Source organism: Rhipicephalus sanguineus, chromosome 1, assembly GCF_013339695.2.
Source record: "Rhipicephalus sanguineus isolate Rsan-2018 chromosome 1, BIME_Rsan_1.4, whole genome shotgun sequence".
In the NCBI taxonomy this organism is placed as follows: domain Eukaryota; kingdom Metazoa; phylum Arthropoda; class Arachnida; order Ixodida; family Ixodidae; genus Rhipicephalus; species Rhipicephalus sanguineus.
Window position 1 is genome coordinate 175,110,718 of NC_051176.1, and position 20,961 is coordinate 175,131,678.

The 20,961-nt window shown below is 47.8% G+C and overlaps 1 protein-coding gene across 2 annotated transcripts in view; it reads right to left on the reverse strand.

Annotated features, from left to right (window-relative positions):
• Positions 1 to 242: 242 nt before the first annotated feature.
• LOC119402667 (transcription factor Atoh8) overlaps positions 243 to 20,961 on the reverse strand; it is a 41,452-nt gene continuing 20,733 nt past the window's right edge. The window contains exons 2-3 of one of the 2 annotated variants that reach the window (XR_007416952.1): positions 1,950 to 6,135; positions 243 to 1,866 (exon numbers count right to left, since the gene is read on the reverse strand). Coding sequence is in view for 1 of the 2 variants with exons in the window: in XM_037669784.2 (XP_037525712.1) it covers positions 6,112 to 6,135 (24 nt within the window). In the remaining variant the exon portion in view is untranslated. Of the gene's footprint in view, positions 6,136 to 20,961 lie in introns of both variants that reach the window. The other variant, XM_037669784.2, reaches the window with a different exon arrangement.

Genomic DNA, 20,961 nt, shown 5'->3' on the forward strand with positions numbered 1-20,961 from the left:
GAGAGGTACTCCTCGAGAAGGTGGCCTCTCTTTTCCTTTCTCTTCTGTCTTTCACTTCCCTCAGGTTGACGATTTGCAAAAGTTGTTACGAGCCGAGCAGTTCTATGTGCCTTCGTCCGCCAATCATTTGGCGTCACCCGAGCAATATAGTTCGGCGAAGGTCGGCGCCTAGGCGAGCCTTCCAAGTTCAGCCTCGGCTGGTTAACATGAGCCACGGCTTCAATTACATTTACGCTGGCGAGTTGTCAATCAACCACGTGGTCCTGTCAAACATCCGCAGTCTGGATGGCACTGTTGGAACACCCGTCACCGTGATGGCAGGTCCGAAGCGTGACACATCACGATAGACAGAGGACATCCTGTGGGTGGTGTACTTTCTCCTCATCGAAGAATGAGGAAAATAATACCTACCAGGGTCATGTATCATGTACTTACCAAAGTGTGTTTGCTGGTTTTTTTTTTCTTTTTTAGTTTGCGAGTTCCGCAGCTGGAAGCATGACACTCCGGAAAGTGCGACGCAAATATATAATTTATTTTTCAGTTTTCACACGCATTATGGAATCGCGCACAATGAAATGAACAATGCGGGGCGCTTTAGTCAGGCACGAATTTTCTCTTCCACACAATGGCATCACTTCCACACTACAAATTATGCACGCACACTCACTAGATGTTGACACGGCATAACGAAGTGCGACAGCGTACGTGCCTGCCTATTACGTGAAAAAGAAAAAAAAAAGCACGAAAAAACCGCGAGCGTGGCTGTTTTTGTGAAGTTTGGCAGCGTTCTGTAACTGCAGTGCCGAAGAGTAGTCACCGTTAGCAACAGCTGGAAGTATAGGTGGATAGCAAAACGGCGCGTCGTCTGCTACAGCACTTCCGGTTCACGGAAACCTTCAAGGCTCAGCTCTTCGCTGCTTCAAGTTGTGTGCGGTTCAGTGTAATCGGGGAGGAGGCAACATAACTGGTAACAACCGCGTCGCAGAAAGTACGTGTTTTCTCCCCGATTACACTGAACGGCACGCACCTTGAAACAGCAAAGAGCTAGGCATCGAACCGAAAGACGTCATTTTGCTATCCACCTATTGAACTCGTAGTCGAGTAGCTGGAAGAGCGTCAAAACGCGAAATCTTCGTATTTTCTTCCTCGACGTTTCTTACCCATCTCACCCAGGAATTGACGCACATACTGACCCACCACTGCCGTGAGTTGACTAAATTGACACAGCGCTACGCATATGTACATGTCAGTCACTGGACATTTACCCTCTTCTGTAAGCAGTTTACGAGCAGAATAGAAACAACACACATTCTAAGCCTTAATAAACCCTCCAGAACCCTATATCTAACTTCATTGATCCTCAGATGTAGCGTAGTCAGGCAAACGTTCCGTCTGTGGTTGTTTTCCAATTTCCCACCTTAAAAGTCAGTGCACTCACTGCCTTTACAGGTGCATTAAAAGCTCTTCGTATTGTTATAAACAGCACACAGACGTGGATTACACGCTTGGGAGAACATGATTTGATTGTTTCTGTAGTCTAAAAAAACAAATCAAATGCGAGATTGCAAGTCTTCACGTGCGCCAATGGACGGTTATAAGAAATGACAGTGGGTTTAGAGTCTGCAACTGGGACGGTAAGATCGCCAAGACCGTTCTGTCTTGACATCAAATGTAACGCTCTCGCAAAAAACACCTATCCACCCAAGACCAAAGTCGTGTGGCATGAGTTTCAGCATAGTTGAATGTACACATCTTTCTTTTTTTATATTTTTGATGAAGAAAACATTTGTACAGAATTTCTTATTTTGGAAGACAAAACGATAACTGTAGACATCGCTGGGGAGCTATTCCCCGCAGTTGGTTTGTCTTCTTTCCATCCGCTGTTGTAGAAGTATCAAAAATGCGCCATGGGATCGAACAACCGAAAGCTGCCATATGGTCTGTGACACGGTGGTGGCCCCTGGATAAATCCTGACTGCACTGTGCCATTTGCAATGCAATTGAATCCGGAATACAATTGTATTTCGCGCCATTTGGAGTTCGGCCGCTGTTCAAAAGCAGACCCGACGCCCGTTGTAAGCTCTACAGCAGACGTTATTATAGTCGTTAAAAACAGAGAAGCACACATAACACCCTTAACAGAGATTTTTTTCTAAATTGTTAAAAATGTCAATTATAAAGAGGCATTCGTTGCTCATTAATACATCCAGACGACATTTATCGCCTTGGAAGATTATACAGGCTGTTTCGAGAAATGTGTCCGAAAATCCTCAAAAATCAGGAAAATCCGATATTTGCTCGCTGCCTTCACAACTGCTTTTTCTGTAGCGGCAGGCATCTTATGTTGGTTAAAGACATCATTTGGGGCAGTAGTTAAGAAAGTTAAATTAATGAACTCTTTTTAGTGAATTTAGGAGGTTCTGTCAAACAGGAGATTTGAAGCTCTTCATGCCAGGAAGCCGTCGCAGCTTTGAGGTGTAGAAAAAGCGGCCTCTAGTAATTATTGTGGCGTAATGAAATTCAACCAAATCCAAAGGCGAAACTGAAACCGAAGCACCGATGAGCGCAACAAGCAGAAGACGACCAGAATTTATTTTTATTTATTTGATTTGCATACGTAGATATACACAAGAGGGAGAGAGCAAGCTGGCAACTGGCATCTAGAGGGGCACAACGCCTGCCTTCTCTTTCGGCAGGAGGGAAAGGAAGATAGGAGGAGAGAAAGAGGAAAGAATGACGTCACTGTTCAAGACAACGATTGCAGAGGTGTAGTTCTTCCGCGTTCGTTAACCTACGTGCGTCATGCGTGCTATAATTGCAAGCACAACTCGCACACCCACACAGCGAAGTCGGTTGATGGTCGATATAACGACGCTCACTCATTCTGGACGTCTCGGAAGAATATGGCCTTCCGCCTTCCGCTTTCGCCGCTGAATTTGGTTGACTTTCATTACTTCGCAATTATTACTAGAGGCCGTTTTTTCGAAACCTCAAAGCTGCAATGGGTTCTTCGCATGAAGGACTTCAATTCTCCCGTTTTACATAACCGCCGAACTTCAAGAATTAAAAAAGTTAATTAATTTAACTTTCTTAATTACTGTCTCATATGCTGCCTTTAGCCATCTTAAGATGCCTGCCGCTGCAGGAAAAGCAATAGTGAAGGTATCGAACAAATATCGCATTACCCTGATTTTTAATGATTTTCGGACACATTTCTTGAAGCACTCAGTATAGCTTGAAAGTGTGGTAGCGGCTTTAGCTTTCGATGCCAGAACCGGATAAAAACATGTGCCTTGCACAAGCTGAGATGCAAATCCATTAACACACGCACAGTTCTCTCTCCCCTTTGACTGAACGAAATCCATATCTGCCAGGAACGTGTACATTCGTGCCGCCGCGAATAATTTACAACAGCGTGCCGACGTGTTGAATTAATGGAGGGTCACTGCAATGCACTAGTCGTCTGCGTCCTGTGCTTATCGTATATGCAACGTTCACCATTAGGACATGGTGTAAAGCCGGAACGACCCCTGGAGAAGGCAGAAAATGACTGAAGTTAAAAGAAACGAGTTAGAACCGCCTAGTTTACTCTGCCTGTAGTCTTAATTGCACTTACACCGCTTGAACGACGCCACCTGCTGCCACGGTCTTTCGTTTAGTCGATATCCTTAAGAAAAAAATTTTAAAAAAGATGCACTGTTTGTCTTTTGTTCTAAAAGTAGAAAACATGGTAGTTCGCTATGTTCGTTGTCTCAAGCTCACTAAACTTGTCAACTATAGTATTGCCTCATTCTAAAAGGCTACTACGCGTTTTCGTCAATTGAGTAAGGCGCAACGAACAGCGCCAGCTCCTTATCTCGTTTTGATCCTGCGAGACTTGCCCAATTATTTCAGTCTGACACTCAATATTTACAACTATGCCACTATGTGAACGAGACACTCTCTCTATTTTATCTTTCAGAAGATCTCTGGTGGCACGTTCACACGGGCATATGCGCCTGCATTGCTAGGTCGAAACCACATAACATGTGCCGATTGTGCCTCACTCTATACCAGGATGCGTACGCGGCGATGAAGCAGTGGGTCGCCCGAAATATTAGAAGCAGCGGCTGAATTGGCCACTGAGTGCAGACGCTCAGCTCAGACCTACGTGTATGTCGGAAGGGGTGAACTCAGGGTAAACAGGGTGTTTCAACGGTCACGTTGGTGACACGTAGTTACCCTGATCGATACATCGTTAATGTTTACACCGATGCCTCGCTTCAAAAATAAAAAAAAGGCTCCTCAGAGCTGACGGGCACGCTGCTATACTAACTTCCTGGGCCGAACTGCAGCCTTCATGCGCATACGCATCGGGCGATGCTCGGTTAAGACAGTGCAGCTTTAGTAGTTGGCCAAGGCCTTTGGCCATTCTGTAGAAATACTTAGAAGAATGTTTCTCAGCCTTGATTGGCATCAGTAATCGATATTTTTCGTAAGTAACAGGTGCACTGATGGCGCCTGGCTCCCGCTCCTTTCGTTTCTTTCCTTATCGCCTTTCCCCTTTGTAATGCAGCCAGCCAGACACGCGTCTCCCTGTCTTTCCGCTCTTGTCTCAGTCATCAACACTCGTATCTCTTCTTTTCTATTCTTAGTCTTCTATTCTTAGCCGCAGCTTCGTAATCCACGAACGAATGACGACTTTCTTCACTAATTCGGACGGCTTGTCACAACGAAGCATAACCGGTGTTTACATGGATACTGTAGAAGCGCGTCGTTATCAGTTTACCTTACCGGATATTCTCCACACGCATTATGCTGTCAAGAAGGGTTGCGCCACCTGGTGTTTGTCATATTTCAAAGTTAGCGTTCCCATTCGGATAGACAATGATTAGAGCAACGTGGAGGAAGTGAAAGACAGTAGGGAGAGGGTAGGAAAAGCCACCATTCGAGACCGGTGGTAGGGCGTCCGCCTCCAATGCGTGAAGGACTGGGTTCGATTCCCGCTGCCACCGGGTACTGATGGATTTTTTTTTATAACGGGTTGGGTTTTACGTCCCACAACCACGATATGATTATGTGAGGCGCCATAGTGAAGGGCTCCGAGAATTTCGACCACCTGGGTATTTTAACTGCACCTAAATCCTCTAGCATTTCGCCTCCACCGAAACGCAGCCGCCGCGGCCGGGATTCGATTCCACGACCTTCGGGTCAGCAGTCAAGCACCATAACCACTAGACCACCGCGGCGGCTCTGATGGGTACTTTTTTAACGAGAGGTAACGCAGCATGGCTCTCGAAGGTGCAGGCACTCATCTCGAGAAGGTGCCCTCTTCTATCCGCTCTCTCCTACCTTTCCCTCCCCTCCCTACGTTTTTCTAAGAAATTGCTTCGTTTACAGGAGCTGCAGTCCGCTTGAAATATGATACGATACGCTTCTGCCGCGTTACGCCGTTACTTTTGTCCAACTGTAGTAAGCCTGCAATCCTGGTTGCACATGCCGCCAGAGTTTCTCCCCTACGTCAGGAAAAACCACGAGCGTTGCAAAAAATGAAAGGGTTACTGCGAGGACGAGTTAACACCCAGTTTATCTCAGGTGCCGAATTAAAACGTCTTTATGTGAGGCTCGATCACTCGGCTATGCAAACAACGTCGGCATTGCGGCCTCGTTCCAGCAGTCAGGTAAGCTTTCGCGCCAGCACGAATAGCGGAAATGCCACTGGGTTCCGCGGGCGGGTCCGTCTTCGTCACACTTAGGAGAAGCACCACTCGAATAATTGCCGTAAGAGACGTCTATCGCGCGAAAATACCTCTCACATGAACAACAACAATGGCAAAATAAACGCCGCACCAAGACAGTCACTAATGAAGTCCTTAAATAAATGCAGTTCGGGTTTTCTTTTCCTCCTGCCAGTGTGGAGGTCTATCACACTCAGAAGTTGGCAGCTTGTGCGCATGTTGCGTCGGTCGCTACACAACGGAAGCTGCACTGCAACACGGTTGAAACAGCACTGCCAAATGATGCGCACTGCTGAGCAACGCTGCTCGCTCGTTCACAGGCTTGCACATTCGGTAGTGCTCACGGTTGCGGCGTTGAATGACTGGGTGCCGCCGCACTGCACTCATCCCCATGTCAGCTGGACATCTCCAGGGAGTCCTGCGCAACAAAACAACACGCGGTTACGTAACGGTCTCATTACGGGCGTGACAGCGAATAATTTGCATCTGGTAAAGCTGATATGCGCCATGTCACGCGCAAGCAAAATACGATGTACGATGCGCGCCCAGAGGTGACGGCACTTTCGGCTTTACACTTGTAAGCCTTCGTCGTACCACGAAGTTGTATCGGAGGCAGCACTGGTTACAGTCAAACGTTAGGCAGCTAGGTATATGTGCTGTAATAACGAAAACATTTTACCAGACTGCCAGGCCTCAATTCGCTGGTTTGAGTAAAGCACACACACACACACACACGCGCACACACACACACACACACACACACACGCACACGCACACATACACACACACACACACACACACACACACACACACACACACACACACACACACACACACACACACAGTGTCGTTCGAACTCTACAAAAATTATGCATCTTCGGTGTACATAAGTATGGCTAACGTCACTATGCATGGCTGCACGTGCAGGCGGGCAAGTGTGTACATATACAAGCGCCGTCATGATGTCCAGAAATGCCCGGCATCTTGTACCTCACTGGCTTACTTGCTTACGTGCTCAGCGGCTCACATTGGACAACAGAGACTACACCTTGAATGGGGGAAATTCGCACTTGTTGGTAAGACATTAGGAAAAATTTAGCGCAAAATGAAACAAGGACGGACACAAGAATGGAGGACACAACACGAGCGCACGTGTTGTGTCCTCCCTTCTCGTCCTTGTGTCATTTTGCGCTAAATTTTTCCTAATACACCTTGAAGCTTGTGCTCTATCAACCATGAGCCTCTTTATTCAGGTCCATATGACGGGCAGTGGTTAAGACAGAGCACTGTCCAAATCAGTCGTATCTAGCATATGCTTATTGATGAATCAACCATTGAAAGATAACTCTAAATTGAAGCGATAATTTATCAAGTGCGCAACTAACGAGAGGGAGCAGTGATCTGATGCCTTCTTTTATTACGTATTGAGATTATGTCAGAAAGTATGCGGAATAATGACAACACGCGAGCACGAATTCGCTTTCATTATGTTGTGGCTATACTTCAATTAACACAAGCGCGGCGTCTCATCTAATTAATTAATTTCGAGGGTCTTACTTGCCAAAACCACGACACGATCATTAGGGGCGCCGTAATGGAGCACTTCGGATTATTCATGACCACCTGAGGTTCTTTAACGTGCACAGTGAATCTAACTACGGTGATGCTCTTGCGTTTCAACGCCATCGAAATGCGGTCGCCGGCCGTGGCCGGAAATCAAGTCAGCATCCTCGAGCTTAGCAATGCGACCGCCGCGGTGGTATACAGTGGTTACATTGCTCGACTGCTGACCCGAAAGACGCGGGTTCGATCCCGGCCGCGGGGTCGCATTTTCGATGGAGGCGTGTACTGGAGGCCCGTGTACTTAGATTTAGGAGCACGTTAAAGAACCCCAGGTGGTCGAAATTTCTGGAGCCTTCCACTACGGTGTGCCTCATAATGATATCGTGATTTCGGCACGTAAAACCCCAGAAATTATGTTAGAGAGTAGCAACGCAACACTCTACCTGCTAAACAACCAAGGTTGATGTCTCATGAAACCTTGTCCTTGTATCTAGATATTATACGTAGCTTTTGCGGAAGCTCAGCACTATCCGAAGGTTCAGTTCAAGCCTTTCACAGGCCACGAAAGAAAAAGAAGAAGAAGAGGAATAGACTGTTGGACGAATCGGTAATTCATGATGAATGAAAATAGCGCCATAAAACGTAGGACGAGACGAAGAAGGCTACAGCAATGCGCTTGTGCTGTAGCCTTCTTCGTCTCGTCCAACGTTTTTTCGCGCTATTTTCATTCATCAAGAACAGAAAGCAGACACTTGAACATTGCCATCAGCGGGATGAAATTGCAAGTAAATGCAAGGGTATCCCATTGGTCAGCGCATGTGAGCGCAGGCATGTTGTGCGGTCAGAGACGCGAGTGCAAAAGAGAAAGGCTCCTGCGGGAGGCGTATCTATAAGAAACGGCATACTGCTCAAGAAGCGCTAAGGGCATTTACAGGGACATCAGCTTCCAGAACAGAACGGAAAAAAAAAACGAAACACAAGGCACCAAGCGATCCTCGTCCACTCCAACGAGCCGCGGCAGCAAAGTCAGGGCCTGCCCCGGCGAGTCATTTCGTTCATTTCTTCCTCTTTTAAAAAGCTCGCTCGTGTTTCGTCCCTTTTTTTCACCATTTTGCTTCGCTCGCCATCGCGGCTCGTGGCGCGTTCCGCGGCCGCCGCGCATTCTCCAGCCGCCCGAGGGAGGAAGAGTCGTCTGAACAGGTGTGCGTGTTCAGCAAGTGCACGCCCGACAGCGGCCTCCCTCCTCCTCTCGCCCGATGCCTGCATCTTCCCCCTCGCCGTCACGGCTCGTGAGGCGGACCCGGTTGGGCGCCCGCTTTGAACAGCTGGCTCGTTTGCACACAGCCGCCGCGGTAGCAGCAGATTCGATGGTGGACCCTGCGCCTGTGCTTACCGCGCGGATCTGACTGCACGACGGCACCAACTGATTTTTTTTTTTTGTCTCTCTCTTGTTCCCTAGCCGTCACCATCATTTCCTTTTTCCCTGCCTTCCCTCTAATGGCACCGAACGCAGGACGCTTCGTGTTATTGTGCACGGTGCCTGCCTCTAGCAGCGTGATTGCGAGTCTCGAGAGGTGTCCGATTCCGTTATGAAGATTAGTGGCTCTGAGCGTCTGATCCTCAGCGCGCGTCATTATCAGTGCGTTATTGGCGCGCCAGATTTTTGTTTTCTCATACAAGGTACCCGTCACTCCAATGTATTGCATTACGGTCTTTACGCCACACAAAGGTGAAAGTACCCTCGAAAGCGATCGACCGAAAATACGGTCCAGTCATATCATATTATTTGCGTTGCAGGATTGGGGCTCGACATATCTGCCTCCTAATGAACTACGCCTCGAGCGCATAGTCATCAATTCCAGGCTTAGATATTTCATTACCTGTCTGATAGAAGAGCGGCAGTTATTTTTATCAGTCGGACATGCACATGTGGAGCGTACTTGTAGCGTTTGAAGAGCGCCATGAAAATGTCTAGACACCAGCAGACAGAAAAGTCCCTCAATTATAAAAGCAGTCCTAATTACATAAAAAGGGAAAAATATGGCCTAATCAACGCACTTGTTTATGTTGTCTGCGTTAGGCTACAAGCTTTGCTAGATTTATTAAATATAAATGCTTCTAATGCGTGTTAATAATGAGAACTAACAGGCAATAATGCCAAGGAAAGTATAGGAGATGTTATTTGTAATAGTTGGGATATAAATGTGAAGAAAGTAAAGTGGACGAAAAGATAACTTGCCGCCGGCAGGGACCCGCGGCAAGTTATCCTTTCGTTGACTTTACTTCCTTCCCATTTATATCCCAACTATTACAAATAACATCTCCTATACTTTCCTTGGCATTATTGTCTGTTAGTTCTCATTAATATTGTGTGTAACAAAGAAAAAACGAGCCCTTAAAAGCCATCTTCTTTCCTTAATGCGTGTTATTGCATTTTAATTTGAATTTGTGAGTCGTTGTGCCAACTATACGCGCACAGAAAGAGCGCGCATGCATTTGCCACACGTCGCGTACCATAAGGCTATGTGAACACCAGTTCACTTAGCCTTATGGTATGCGGCGTGGATGACAGCGATGACTTCCAGGCTAATGGGGCATTTTGCGAGTGGCGAACGAATCATTATCGACAGGTGTGTGCAACCCGTAGCGATAACTCGTGACGAACACGTAATCACTGGCGTAAATCAATCGGGGGGAGGAGGGGTCAGGGGGGTCCTGACCCCCCTTGAGTTCAGGCTCGGGGGGGGGGGGGGGGGCACCCCTTGCAAATGTCCCCCTTGAGATTTATCTTTCAAACGCCATATATTCTAATTGCGTGAGAGTTCAGTACAATGCAATGAATTTTGTTTTTGTTAATGCCTATTTTGTAGTGTGTAGGCTTGTGTTCAATACCCCTCCGCTGTGTGAGACTATTAAAATCGCCACTGCCGCTTGACCGCTTTCGGAGAAGACTCAATAGAACAATGCAATTACACGAGCTGGGAACCCATGCTCGTTTTTTTAAATATTATTTCATAGCAAGATTTTAATTTTTATATAAATAAAAATAAAAACAAAATTGCCGCCATAGCAAAATGTGTATCCGCTCTCGTGGTTTTTCTGAATTTTACGCCACTAGTTACGGGTTACTTCTGACGTGCTGCAAATGTTTATTATGCCTGGCTTTAAAATGCAAAGTATATAAAGAATCCCCGATCATCTACCATTATTTATTTATATCGACGGTTTGGTAGAAGCTACTGACGACGAAATATGAATCCGTTTGCCGGTCTATGATTGTGTTGTGTTTAAAAATCACCGGTGACATAAGCATGCTTTACAAGAAAGTTTCCATATGCAAATTGTGGGAGGCTATTTCTAACAAGTATACACGCCGGCGAATGGAGCTGAAGTTAATGAAAAGCTGTACCTTTGCGCGTTATAACACAGAAAAAATTAAGTGCGAGCATTTTCATTTGGTGGTTTAACCAGAATGGTATGTTAACTAGAAATATGCTAGAACCTAACTACGAGTTACACTTAGAAACTAACTTCACTAACATAAGTTTATACTACTGACTGCTCAGTGCTACTAGGCCGAGGCCATGCTCGCTTTTTGAGTTTTATTTCAAAACATGATATTAACTTTTAATATAATTAAAAATAAAACCTACATCTGTAAAACAAAATGGCCGCAATGGCAAGTGTGTCCCTCCTTGTGATTTTTCTGGATTCACGCCACTGCACGTAATCAATCAATCAATCAATCCCAAGAGAATCACCCCATCGCGATACCCACGCGACCATGGAGATCTCCCACTGAATCTATCATGCGAGATGCCCTTTACAGAAGTTTTTTTTTTTTCTTTCTTTCTTTCTTTTCCCGCATATTTACATCGTGCTTTCCCGCAATACGCGACTACTTTGTGAAGAAACTTGCCGCTGGCACCAAACCTAGGAAAATAGGCAAAGAAGCCTATTTTGCGAGGCTTGGTGCTACACCTGAGTGAATATAATGCGATAATGTTATCAGGGCTGCACTGCCTGCAGTATCGGTTAAGGTTACGAAGCAAATTAAAATCTGAGAAGGCACACGATAAAAGGATCGGGCCGCCAAGTCACAGCCATTGTTGATGCAAGCTCCGGGATCGGTCCTCTTTATTATTACAGTGCCTCGTGTATCAGCCAATTTAATTCGACAATAAAGCTACAGACCAACAGACAGTAATACACAGGAAGAAAAAAAAAACTTGTAAGATGCCTAAGCTTCGCCTTTAAGAGCGGAACGCGGTAGCTTTATTAGGGCTACGAGTCACAAACATATGCAATGTCCTGAAACGTCTGCGCCGCGGTATCAGCAGAGTCATGGCCAGAGCACAGAATTCCCAATTAAGTGGAGGATGGCAGCAGTGAATCCCTCCCGCCGACGATGGTATCTGTGGCTCAGGTTGGGTTCGACTCCCGCTCGGACCCCGACTTTAATTCTTTTCATCCATCGGGACTTTTTTTTCTCACGGACAGCGCCGCCGACACCGCATTTTCTGCGACATGGGCTGTTTAACGCTATCGCATTGAACACCCCCCCTCCTCCTTTTTTTTTAAATTTAACAAGGACAAGAGAGTGCCATGTTAAGGTGTCAACTATGATCGATGCTCATGTACAATTCATCTGATAAATCGCTATGCAGTATCTACATGAAACGGGCATTCATGCTTATACAGTTTCATTCTCATATTATGCCGTGTAGCGACCCAGGAGAACGAAAATTATTGGACAATATGTGTGTAGACGCAGTCGAGTCGGTCTGGCTCAGCTCGACTCCTGAATCGACCCACATCCTGTCGAGTTTACGCGTGTAGGGAGCTTTTGCCATCCCATGTTCGCAGCAGTCGACAGTGAACATAGGCTTAATGAGGCTCGCTAATTTTGCCAAATTTCTGGTTGGCTGCACTTAAGCGTGATTGTAACTGAAGTGATTAGTATTACATTATCTTTAATATGGTGAGAGTGATATATACAACTAAAGCGTCGGAAGGAAACTGCTACATCTTTGAGCTGTTGTTATATTTACAGCATGGTAGCCACCAGGAGCATAACCGAAATCTTTTTCGAAAAAAAAAGGGGGGGGGGGGATGAATCGCCATACTTTGTGTATGTTTGTGCGTGCGTTTATACATGTGTGCCTGTGTATATACACATGAAAATTTGAAAATTTTCAAGAGGGAGGGGGGGGGGCTGAAACCCCCCAATCCTCCCTGACTACGCCGATGGTAGCGACGATCGTACCTCAACCTCAGTTTCATCGAAACGCGTATGCATTCGCGCATCTGAAAGAGCCGGACGGGCATCGTACCTGGTGAACCACAGAAAGTGTCCTACATACGTGCGGCGTGGAAAGATTGCGTAGCGTTAGTCCCCCCCCCCCCCCCCCCCCCAAAAAAAAAAAAGGTTGAATTTCTGAGGGGCCTGCATGCAGTCAGTCAAACTGCATAATGTAGCAAATCCGGGCGCGTATTCACGAAACTTATCTGTAAGTTCCATCTTCGAAATTGGCCTGCGTTGGGGCGACTATCTCGTGATCATACCCGGTTGCTATCAGAGTGGCGGATGCCTGAATTGCAGTCAGTCAGGAAACTGTATTACCGCAAAAACAAAAAAGAAAAATGATTGAATGAATTAATACAAGGTTAGGACATTGAACTATGTTCTAGAAATGCGCCCACAATGTTCATACCCTTCTCAAGAGTAGACGCTGCTAGAGAACTTCGCGACATCGCGCATAATGCTCCGCTAACGCACTGGAATTCTCCGCTAAACTCCAGTCGTCGCCCACAGAACCTTGGTTCATCGTTACACCTACAACTGCCATCCAATATTTCTCGACGCGACGCTACAATGTTGTGCCGGCTGTGGGTCGGTGTAGCGTTTACCAATCCATTCAGCTATCACATTGGTATGCCAGATTCATCCATGTGCGCTAACTGTAACTGTCTAGGGACTATTGATCATCTCTCGTGCCACTGTCCCCAGTTTGAAGAACACCGCCGGACTCTTCAGTGTGCCTTGAGGAGACCCAATGATCGGCATATATATATATATATATATATATATATATATATATATATATATATATATATATATATGTGTGTGTGTGTGTGTGTGTGTGTGTGTGTGTGTGTGTGTGTGTGTGTGTGTGTGTGTGTGTGTGTGTGTGTGTGTGTGTGTGTGTGTGTGTGTGTGTGTGTGTTGTGAAATGTCTCTTCTTCTCTCGCTCTTTTAGTCCCTTATTCCCCTCCCCATGTGTAGCGTAGCAAACTGGTACAGAACTCTTGCCAATAGACTTCATGAACAATATTTGATAAAGAGCACCAGCAACCTGTTCTCTGTCCGTGTCCATCAAAATGTTAAGCTAAAGCCAGCGGCAAGTCACTGCATCTTGACCCTTTCGCGTTGGCGCGAGGTCAGAGGGCGAACATTAGCTGCTTAATCGATGATCGCCCCGCCCTCGACGGCCTCCGAGGGCGCGTCTTTGCCGGCTCCTGAGCACCGCGTTCCTCACGCGCGGCTTCGAGGCAACGCGACTCTCGCACGATAGCAGCACTGCCGCTCGCGTTTATTAAAGTGCCGCGACGTTCCACTCCGTTAACGCCGGTGCGCGGCCGCAGCGCGTGCGCGCGTCCGCGTCACGGTACACGCTCCGCTTGAAGGGGGCTACCTGTGCCGGCAAGCGTGGCTTGCGGCACGCGCTTACCATCTGCCGCTTTGCGCGAGGAAGAGATGCTCCCGCGGTGTCGCACGTGACACCTGTGCGCGCGCAGCGAAAAGAACGCGCCGCTGACCGCTCTCTCGACTTTCGCCGCCGGTGCGCGCGATTCTCTGCTTGCGCTTTCAGCAGCGCTCCCCACCCTTTTCTCTTGCGCGAAACCAGCTTGCCCAAACACACCCTTCCGTCTAAGCAGCGAAGATTGCTCTTTTTAAGTTGACACTCCCCCTTTCACGTTCACGCATTGAACAGCCCAGCTGTGTGAGGTCTGAGGCCTGAGGTTGTGTGTTTTTTTTTTTTTTTCTTCCCACCTGTAGTGACCAACAACTCGGCCGCATTGGTGCTCACCGCGCAGGTAGGTACCATAAAAGCACACCACAACCACTATTTCGCTCCCCTCCCGAGAAAAAAAAAGGAAGCAAAATGGTAAAAGTTGCTACCGTGCAGTAATCAGCCTTTAGAATGACGAATGGAATTCGCAGAAAAGCGTTTCGGAAAAAGCTTGCCCGGTGTGAAAGAATCCACCCACGACTCGCTCTCACGAGGCAGTCCTAGGAAGCGGCTGCATGGCGCTGTAAGTGCCGCGGGCGGAAGCGCGAGTTGACCACCACGGAAGGCAATGTTCGCGAGGGTTCGGGCCAAAGTTACCGTAACGCAAAGACGCTAACCAGCTCAGAGTCCCAAACCGGTTTGAGTTCTTTTGTACTCCCGGTAGTTAGCGTACGCTATATATGTTCTGCGTTACGCTAAGACCCTAGATCTAAAGCTCCTGGCTGTTTTCGTTTCATCTCATCATCGGTCATTCTTTTTCTTTTGAGAGTGCGTTTTTCTCGTATTAGACCGACTATAACGTAAATCACATCTATTTTTGAAACCACCAATGGGTTCCGTCTTAAACTCCGACGTTTCGAAATTCCTGTGTTCGCCTCGAATGGTGCTGTGAAATAACGGAACTATTCGTACTTTATAGAGATGAATTTTCCATTGGCGTTTTTCCGAGAGTGGGTGACCAAGCGCGCATGCAGATGTCGCGGTGGCTGCAATATTAGCGGAACGCAATCAGCGCTTGATATAGACGTAGGTATTCAATTTGCATTGGATAAGAAGAACGGGGGTGGGAAGGAGTGTTCCCGCAGGACTTTACAGGCCATTACTCATCACAAATACTGTAAGCGATCATGCTGCCGCCTCGTATTATTTGGACGAGCCGCGCTGTTTCTTTTTCGCTCACACCCGCATTATCTGCATTGCAGGGAAGTCGAGCCCTCGGAGCACCGAAAGCTCTCATGCACGAAGTATAATCGACGGCTGATTTGCCGCATCTGGCTCTGCGAACGCGAGCTAGCGCGAGAGAAACGACACTAGAAAGTGAAGCAGGCCATGCGCCTTGCTGATTCCTAAAGCACGGTCGGAACTATAGGGTGTATGCACGACAGGCATCGACAGCGACATGCAGGCACGTCTCGCTGTGCACTCTGGTAATTCGCCATTTTGAAGCAATAACAAGCAGACCAAAGCAGGCAACGTTTGTGGGCTGGTCGTCGATGTGTGGTCGCAGTCGGTCTTCGGGAGTGCGGTTTGGCATCTCTGTGCAAGAATGCAAGATTGTTTTGCGGCAAAATGACGCATGATCAAACGGATTATGCAGCGACGCTGTGCGTCAAAGACCAGGCGCGCTACAGTGAGAAAGTTGCCGTGTGGTGTGGACCCCTTTGAGCTTCGGGAAAGCGACTGAGTAAGAGACGTGAACCTGTGGCCGCGAATCGACGCCGCAGACATAAGCGAGTTCCTTGTTTTGAGGACCAACTTCCTTACCCGCCAGCAACTAAAGGCTCAAAAAGGATTAGAAGGCCACAATATTGTGACCAGCGGTTGGATGCTCGAGCCATCGGTTAAGGGAGTTTCCTCAGACTCCGTGATTCTCAAAACAAAGGTACGTTAAAGTGTTTTATTCTTCTAGCAGAATACAATGTTATCTTTTGCCCAGGTCAACCACTCGCAGAGCCTCAACAAGCCACCTGTGGATTCATAGGCCCTGTGCAAGTGCGACGGTGAAGTCGTTGCCGCGCACTGTACGTGCATGGCCGGGAACGGCGAGGCGTGCTGGCGTGCTCCCATGTCGCGGCACTGCTTTTTTTACGCAGAGTACGGCGTTCGGCAAGAGCGTTCGTGCACGGACAGCGCCAACTCGTGGCTGCCGACGCACATCAGGAAATTTGATGTGAGGCATATCGCTAAAATGGATTTCGCGTTGTCGATGAAAAAACGACGATTAGGTGCCGATGCCAGTGCAGCTCGTGAGCCGAAAAGCCCTTGCAGAGCCAGCAGCACCCACTGGAGACTGTGGCCCTGCGAAACAGAGTACACCAACGCTCTGCTCAAAGCAATGCCTGCATCCGCGGTGCACAATGACAGGAAATGGCAGCGCCTTAAAATACGTAACATAGGTGCGAGACTTGCATACCTGATAAAAAGTGTCGGCAACACACTTTGTACTTCTGCGGATTATCGGCGACACCCTTCCTCTTGAGGCGGGCGATCCACTCGCGCTGCCGGCGTTGCGACAGCTGCCTCGTCTTGCCGCATTCATGAACCCGCACCTTTGGAATCTTGAAAAACCGAAAGTTGCTGAGGTTCTGACTGTTCTGCTTAGCCTTCTCTTTCTCGGCTTTGGTGTACGTACGGCTTTTGCAGCCCACAACGGCGCAGTAAACCATGACAGCTATCGACTGGTCATACACGCTGCTTTGCTCGTCTGCTTGTTATTGCTTCGAAATGGCGGATTACCCAGAGTGCACAGCGAGACTCGCCTGCATGTCGCTGTCGATGCCGGTCGTGCATACACCCTATTGTCATCATAACGTGAACTTGGAAAAGAACGTGGGATTTGCTGTTTCCATCCCTCCATTTTCTCTGTTGTTTTCTTTTGTCATAAAAACGTATCAAGGTGCACCTCATGACTGGGTCCAAAGAAGCCTCCGAATAAGTTCAATGTTGTCGCTGAAGGAAGCATGGCACGCGTCTTTTATGCATGCAGCTGGTACGGGCCGCAAAGCCGCGCATCCTTCGCCTCCGCTCGGAAGCCACGGTGCCCACACCCTCCGAGTGGCAAAGCTTTAGACGTGGGAGGCAATGGAGCAACAGCAGGTGGCTGCTGCTACTATTCGAGTTCGGGGAAGGGCCCCAGCTTCGGAGAACCGCGGGACCCGGCGCAGCCGCACGTGCACCCCGCCAGCGTAGACTCGTTCCTCCGCCGCTTGCCCCCTTCCGGCCCGATCGGTGCTGTCCACGGCATGACGCCCCTCGGATTCCACCTACCGAGTGCTACAACAAAGACTCTCAGCGGGGTTTTAATAAAAGTGCAGCGTACAGACAAAAACGTTCCTTTATTTTTGTTTTGATGATGCGTTATTCGCCCCGACTGAAGAAACAAATGTCTGATCCACTCTCAAAACTCCGAAGTCGTTCACGACACGTCAACTTTGGATTCTTTATTGACGCTACCAGCGCGATAGAAACAGAGCACAAAAAGAGAGGCAAACTTATCATTATTTACAGTCCACTGCGAGCTCATCCTAAGTCCAAGCAACAGTTGCGAGAAAAATCTCCCCTTCCCCACCCGTTATCAATCAACAAAATAAGCTAATGTAAAACATGGTGTCTTCTGCATTGCAGAAACAGCATTCTATGGCAATTAATAAATAGTATTAAGGAGAACGCCGATGCATTTTGCCGCTATATGGCGGACGGAGTGTGAGTTTCAGGATGGACACCATTAAGTGGCATTGACTCCTAAGGTAGTAAGCTCAGAAAAGTAATGAGTCAGTCTAAACGCGTCGTATGTTTAGTTTTAACATCACCTGACACCTAACAGTTATTAACACGATTAGAGAGAGAGTGAGGAACGTTTCAATGAAAAGCTGGAAATGTTTGCCTGGCTATTCGCCTGACATGCTACTCCAGGTGCTGGGTGACGATTATGATATATACACTGATAAACGCATCGCACATGCAGCTGCGCACACGTAGATTACACTGTTTACAAAGTTTCGTTCAGGCTCGTGGCCCGCAAGAAAGTCAACAGCGCTTTCGTGGCACGTAGCGCACAGGTGCTGCTTTGCCATGGACCCAGAATATGTCGCAACTCTAAGCACGATCCCCGTGAAGATACAAGGCCGCCTTCAGAGACTGTCTCTCTGATGCGTATCGCTTGCAGTCACAAAGAACATGATTCAGATCTTCTGGGACGTTACATTGGACACACATTGGTGAGTCCGACAGCTTAATCTTGTTCCTGAAGTAGTTGGTGTATGCGACGTTTAGTCTCATGCGGTGAAAGCATGTTTCCTCTTGTCTGTTTAGGCAGGCGCTGGTTTAGGTCTCGCGGCATATCGAAGTCACACGATGGATCGATCTTGTAAAGTGGTCCATACTGGTGATTAGCATCTGTCCAGAGAGATCGCTGGAGGCGCCAAGCGTGTGCCGATACGAGTGTCGCCGCATCTTTTCTCGGGAAAGGTATCTCGATGATTTCTCTCGAGGCGTCATGTCCAGCTTTGGCTGCGTCATCAGCCTGGACGTTGCCTTGTATGCCACAGTGGGCAGGTATCCACTGCAAAGCAGTGCGGTGATGGAGGTCGCAGGCTTCGTTGCATAGGCGTTTGTTGTCCATGACGAGTTGGTCCTGCGTGCATGGAGACTTCAGAGACTGCAGCGCCGCTTTTGAGTCGGTGAAGATGACCTAAGACTCAGCTGTCTGGTCTGCGATGAAATTAAAAGCAGCCCGTAGTGCAGCCAGTTCAGTAGCTGTAGATGAAGTACGGCGACTAAGAGTGGCAGAGATGGTGACATTGGCAGATGGAATCCAACTGCATATGATGTAGGTGTAACAGAGCCATCAGTGTAAATATGACGGTGAGCCCTGTAATTGTTTTCCACGTGCTGTAGGGTGAAATATGTTATTGCTGGTCCGGGTGTACGCCTCTTGTTCTTGAACCCAGGCACAAATGTGACTATTGACCACGAAGGAATTTTCCACGATGGCTCCGTAGGCATTGATACGCTTTGATGATGCAGCAGGAGCAAGCTCCGCACCACAGGACCCCTGTCTGAAGCAAGCGGATGACTCGGCACTCTGGTTGCATATCGCAAGTGGACTCGAAGAAACTCCAGCTGCAGAAGCACTGGAGCTGATAGGCGTCTGCTTAGATATCAACAAAGGCAGTAATTAAACAAGTTACATTAACCCTTTCAGCCCTGGATTTTTTATTTTGGTCGGGGACTTTTTTTCTGCCTGTTTTCCTAATAGTTATGACCTCAGAAGACCACAAACGAAAAATTGAGCCAGTGGTGCAACTAATAATGGATTTACAGACATGACATCAAATTAGGTCATCAGCGCTCAGCGGTTGTGAAATGAGAAAAATAGCATCTTTTTTCCGTCTATTCACTAGAGTACACAAAATGTGAACCACGTCTCATTTTTCAGCGTGATACTCATCGAAACAGCTTCGGTACGTCGTCCCGAAAATGGCGCTCACCCGCCTCAGCTGACCTGCCTCGGCGTCACCCATGACTTCGGTGAAGCTTCTTCTTCTTTGCGGCTCCCAGCACCGCGAGCATGTCACCATTTTGGTGTCAATGGCAGTGGGGATCATTGAAGAAGTATTCCCCCAAGAATGGGCAGTTTTGGTTTCATTTCCGAAGTGCTAGGGGGAATTTTGGGTGATGGTGTCAATTGACACCGCCAGGGCCGAAAGGGTTAATTAACCTCTTAATTAGTGGATGAAGGCGGTCGGGTTAAATGGGAGAATTTGAGCCATTTTTACGCGGAGCAGTCTTTGATAATTACTTCAACTTACAACTGAGGGCACTAAAAGCGCCGCCCGTTAGGCGGCAGTCACGTGGTATTCTTTAAAATTCGCGCGCTTTAAAGAAAGGCTAGAAAAATATTAAGCACGGGAATTACCTTAGCATAGATAAAAAAATGTCTGATGTTTATGAACAAGCGTTACAACTTTTGTATTGAAGATTTTTCGCTAGAGTTACTACTTAAAAAGTTCGTTTAGCAGTCTTTGGTAATTAGCGAGCTTGGCACATTGTAAAAAAATATCCTGACGTGCTCTACATGAACAATACTGCGCCAATTCGAGGCGCTGAACAATACTGTGCCAATTCGAGACGCTGCCAAGCCTGAAGAAAGCGCGGAGGTGGACGGCCTTCCTTGTTTCTCTTTCTTCTTTTCTCAGTTTCTTTTATCTCTTTTTAGGGGCGAAGCACCTTAGGGCCTAGCTTTGCCGTCGACTCTCGCTGTCCGCTGTCACGGTATATAGAAAACCGTTGCTATACACCAGAGCACGCCTGTCTCGCACCCAGGCTGCTGGCGAGCCGAGCGGATACTCTCGCACCCAGACGCCGGGCTGACCGGGGCTGCCAAAGCGCGCGAGGGCTGCACCAAGTAAACAGGGCAAGCTGCAGTTCTGAGGCTTTAAAGTGCGAAAAACTAGCCGTTCACGCCGCTTCAGCGTATAAGAGCTCGTCTCGGCACTACTGCGTCGTCTTTGGATGCCAAAACAAGCTGCGCAACAAATGGATATTAGCGTTGTCTGCGACGATTACGACGCGCCACGGAAATAGTGCCGGTGCGGTGTTTTCAGCTTCGCCGCGAGTGGATAACTGTGATTCCAGCAAAAAAACTACGAGCCGAGTGAAAATGCGCGAGTAAGTACACTAATAGCGTGTATTCTGCAGTGTGATGCCCACCTATTTCATTTTGCGAACCTAATTTGCGTGACACGCAGCTGGGTTGAAGGCAGGCGAGAACTTTATGTGGGGGTGCACTTCATACCTTTGAGCGTTTCCTTTGACGAAAATCTAGTGCAAGGTAGGGCTTTCAAGCACAAGCAATCAGCATGCTTTGCGACTTTCAAAGTAGTATT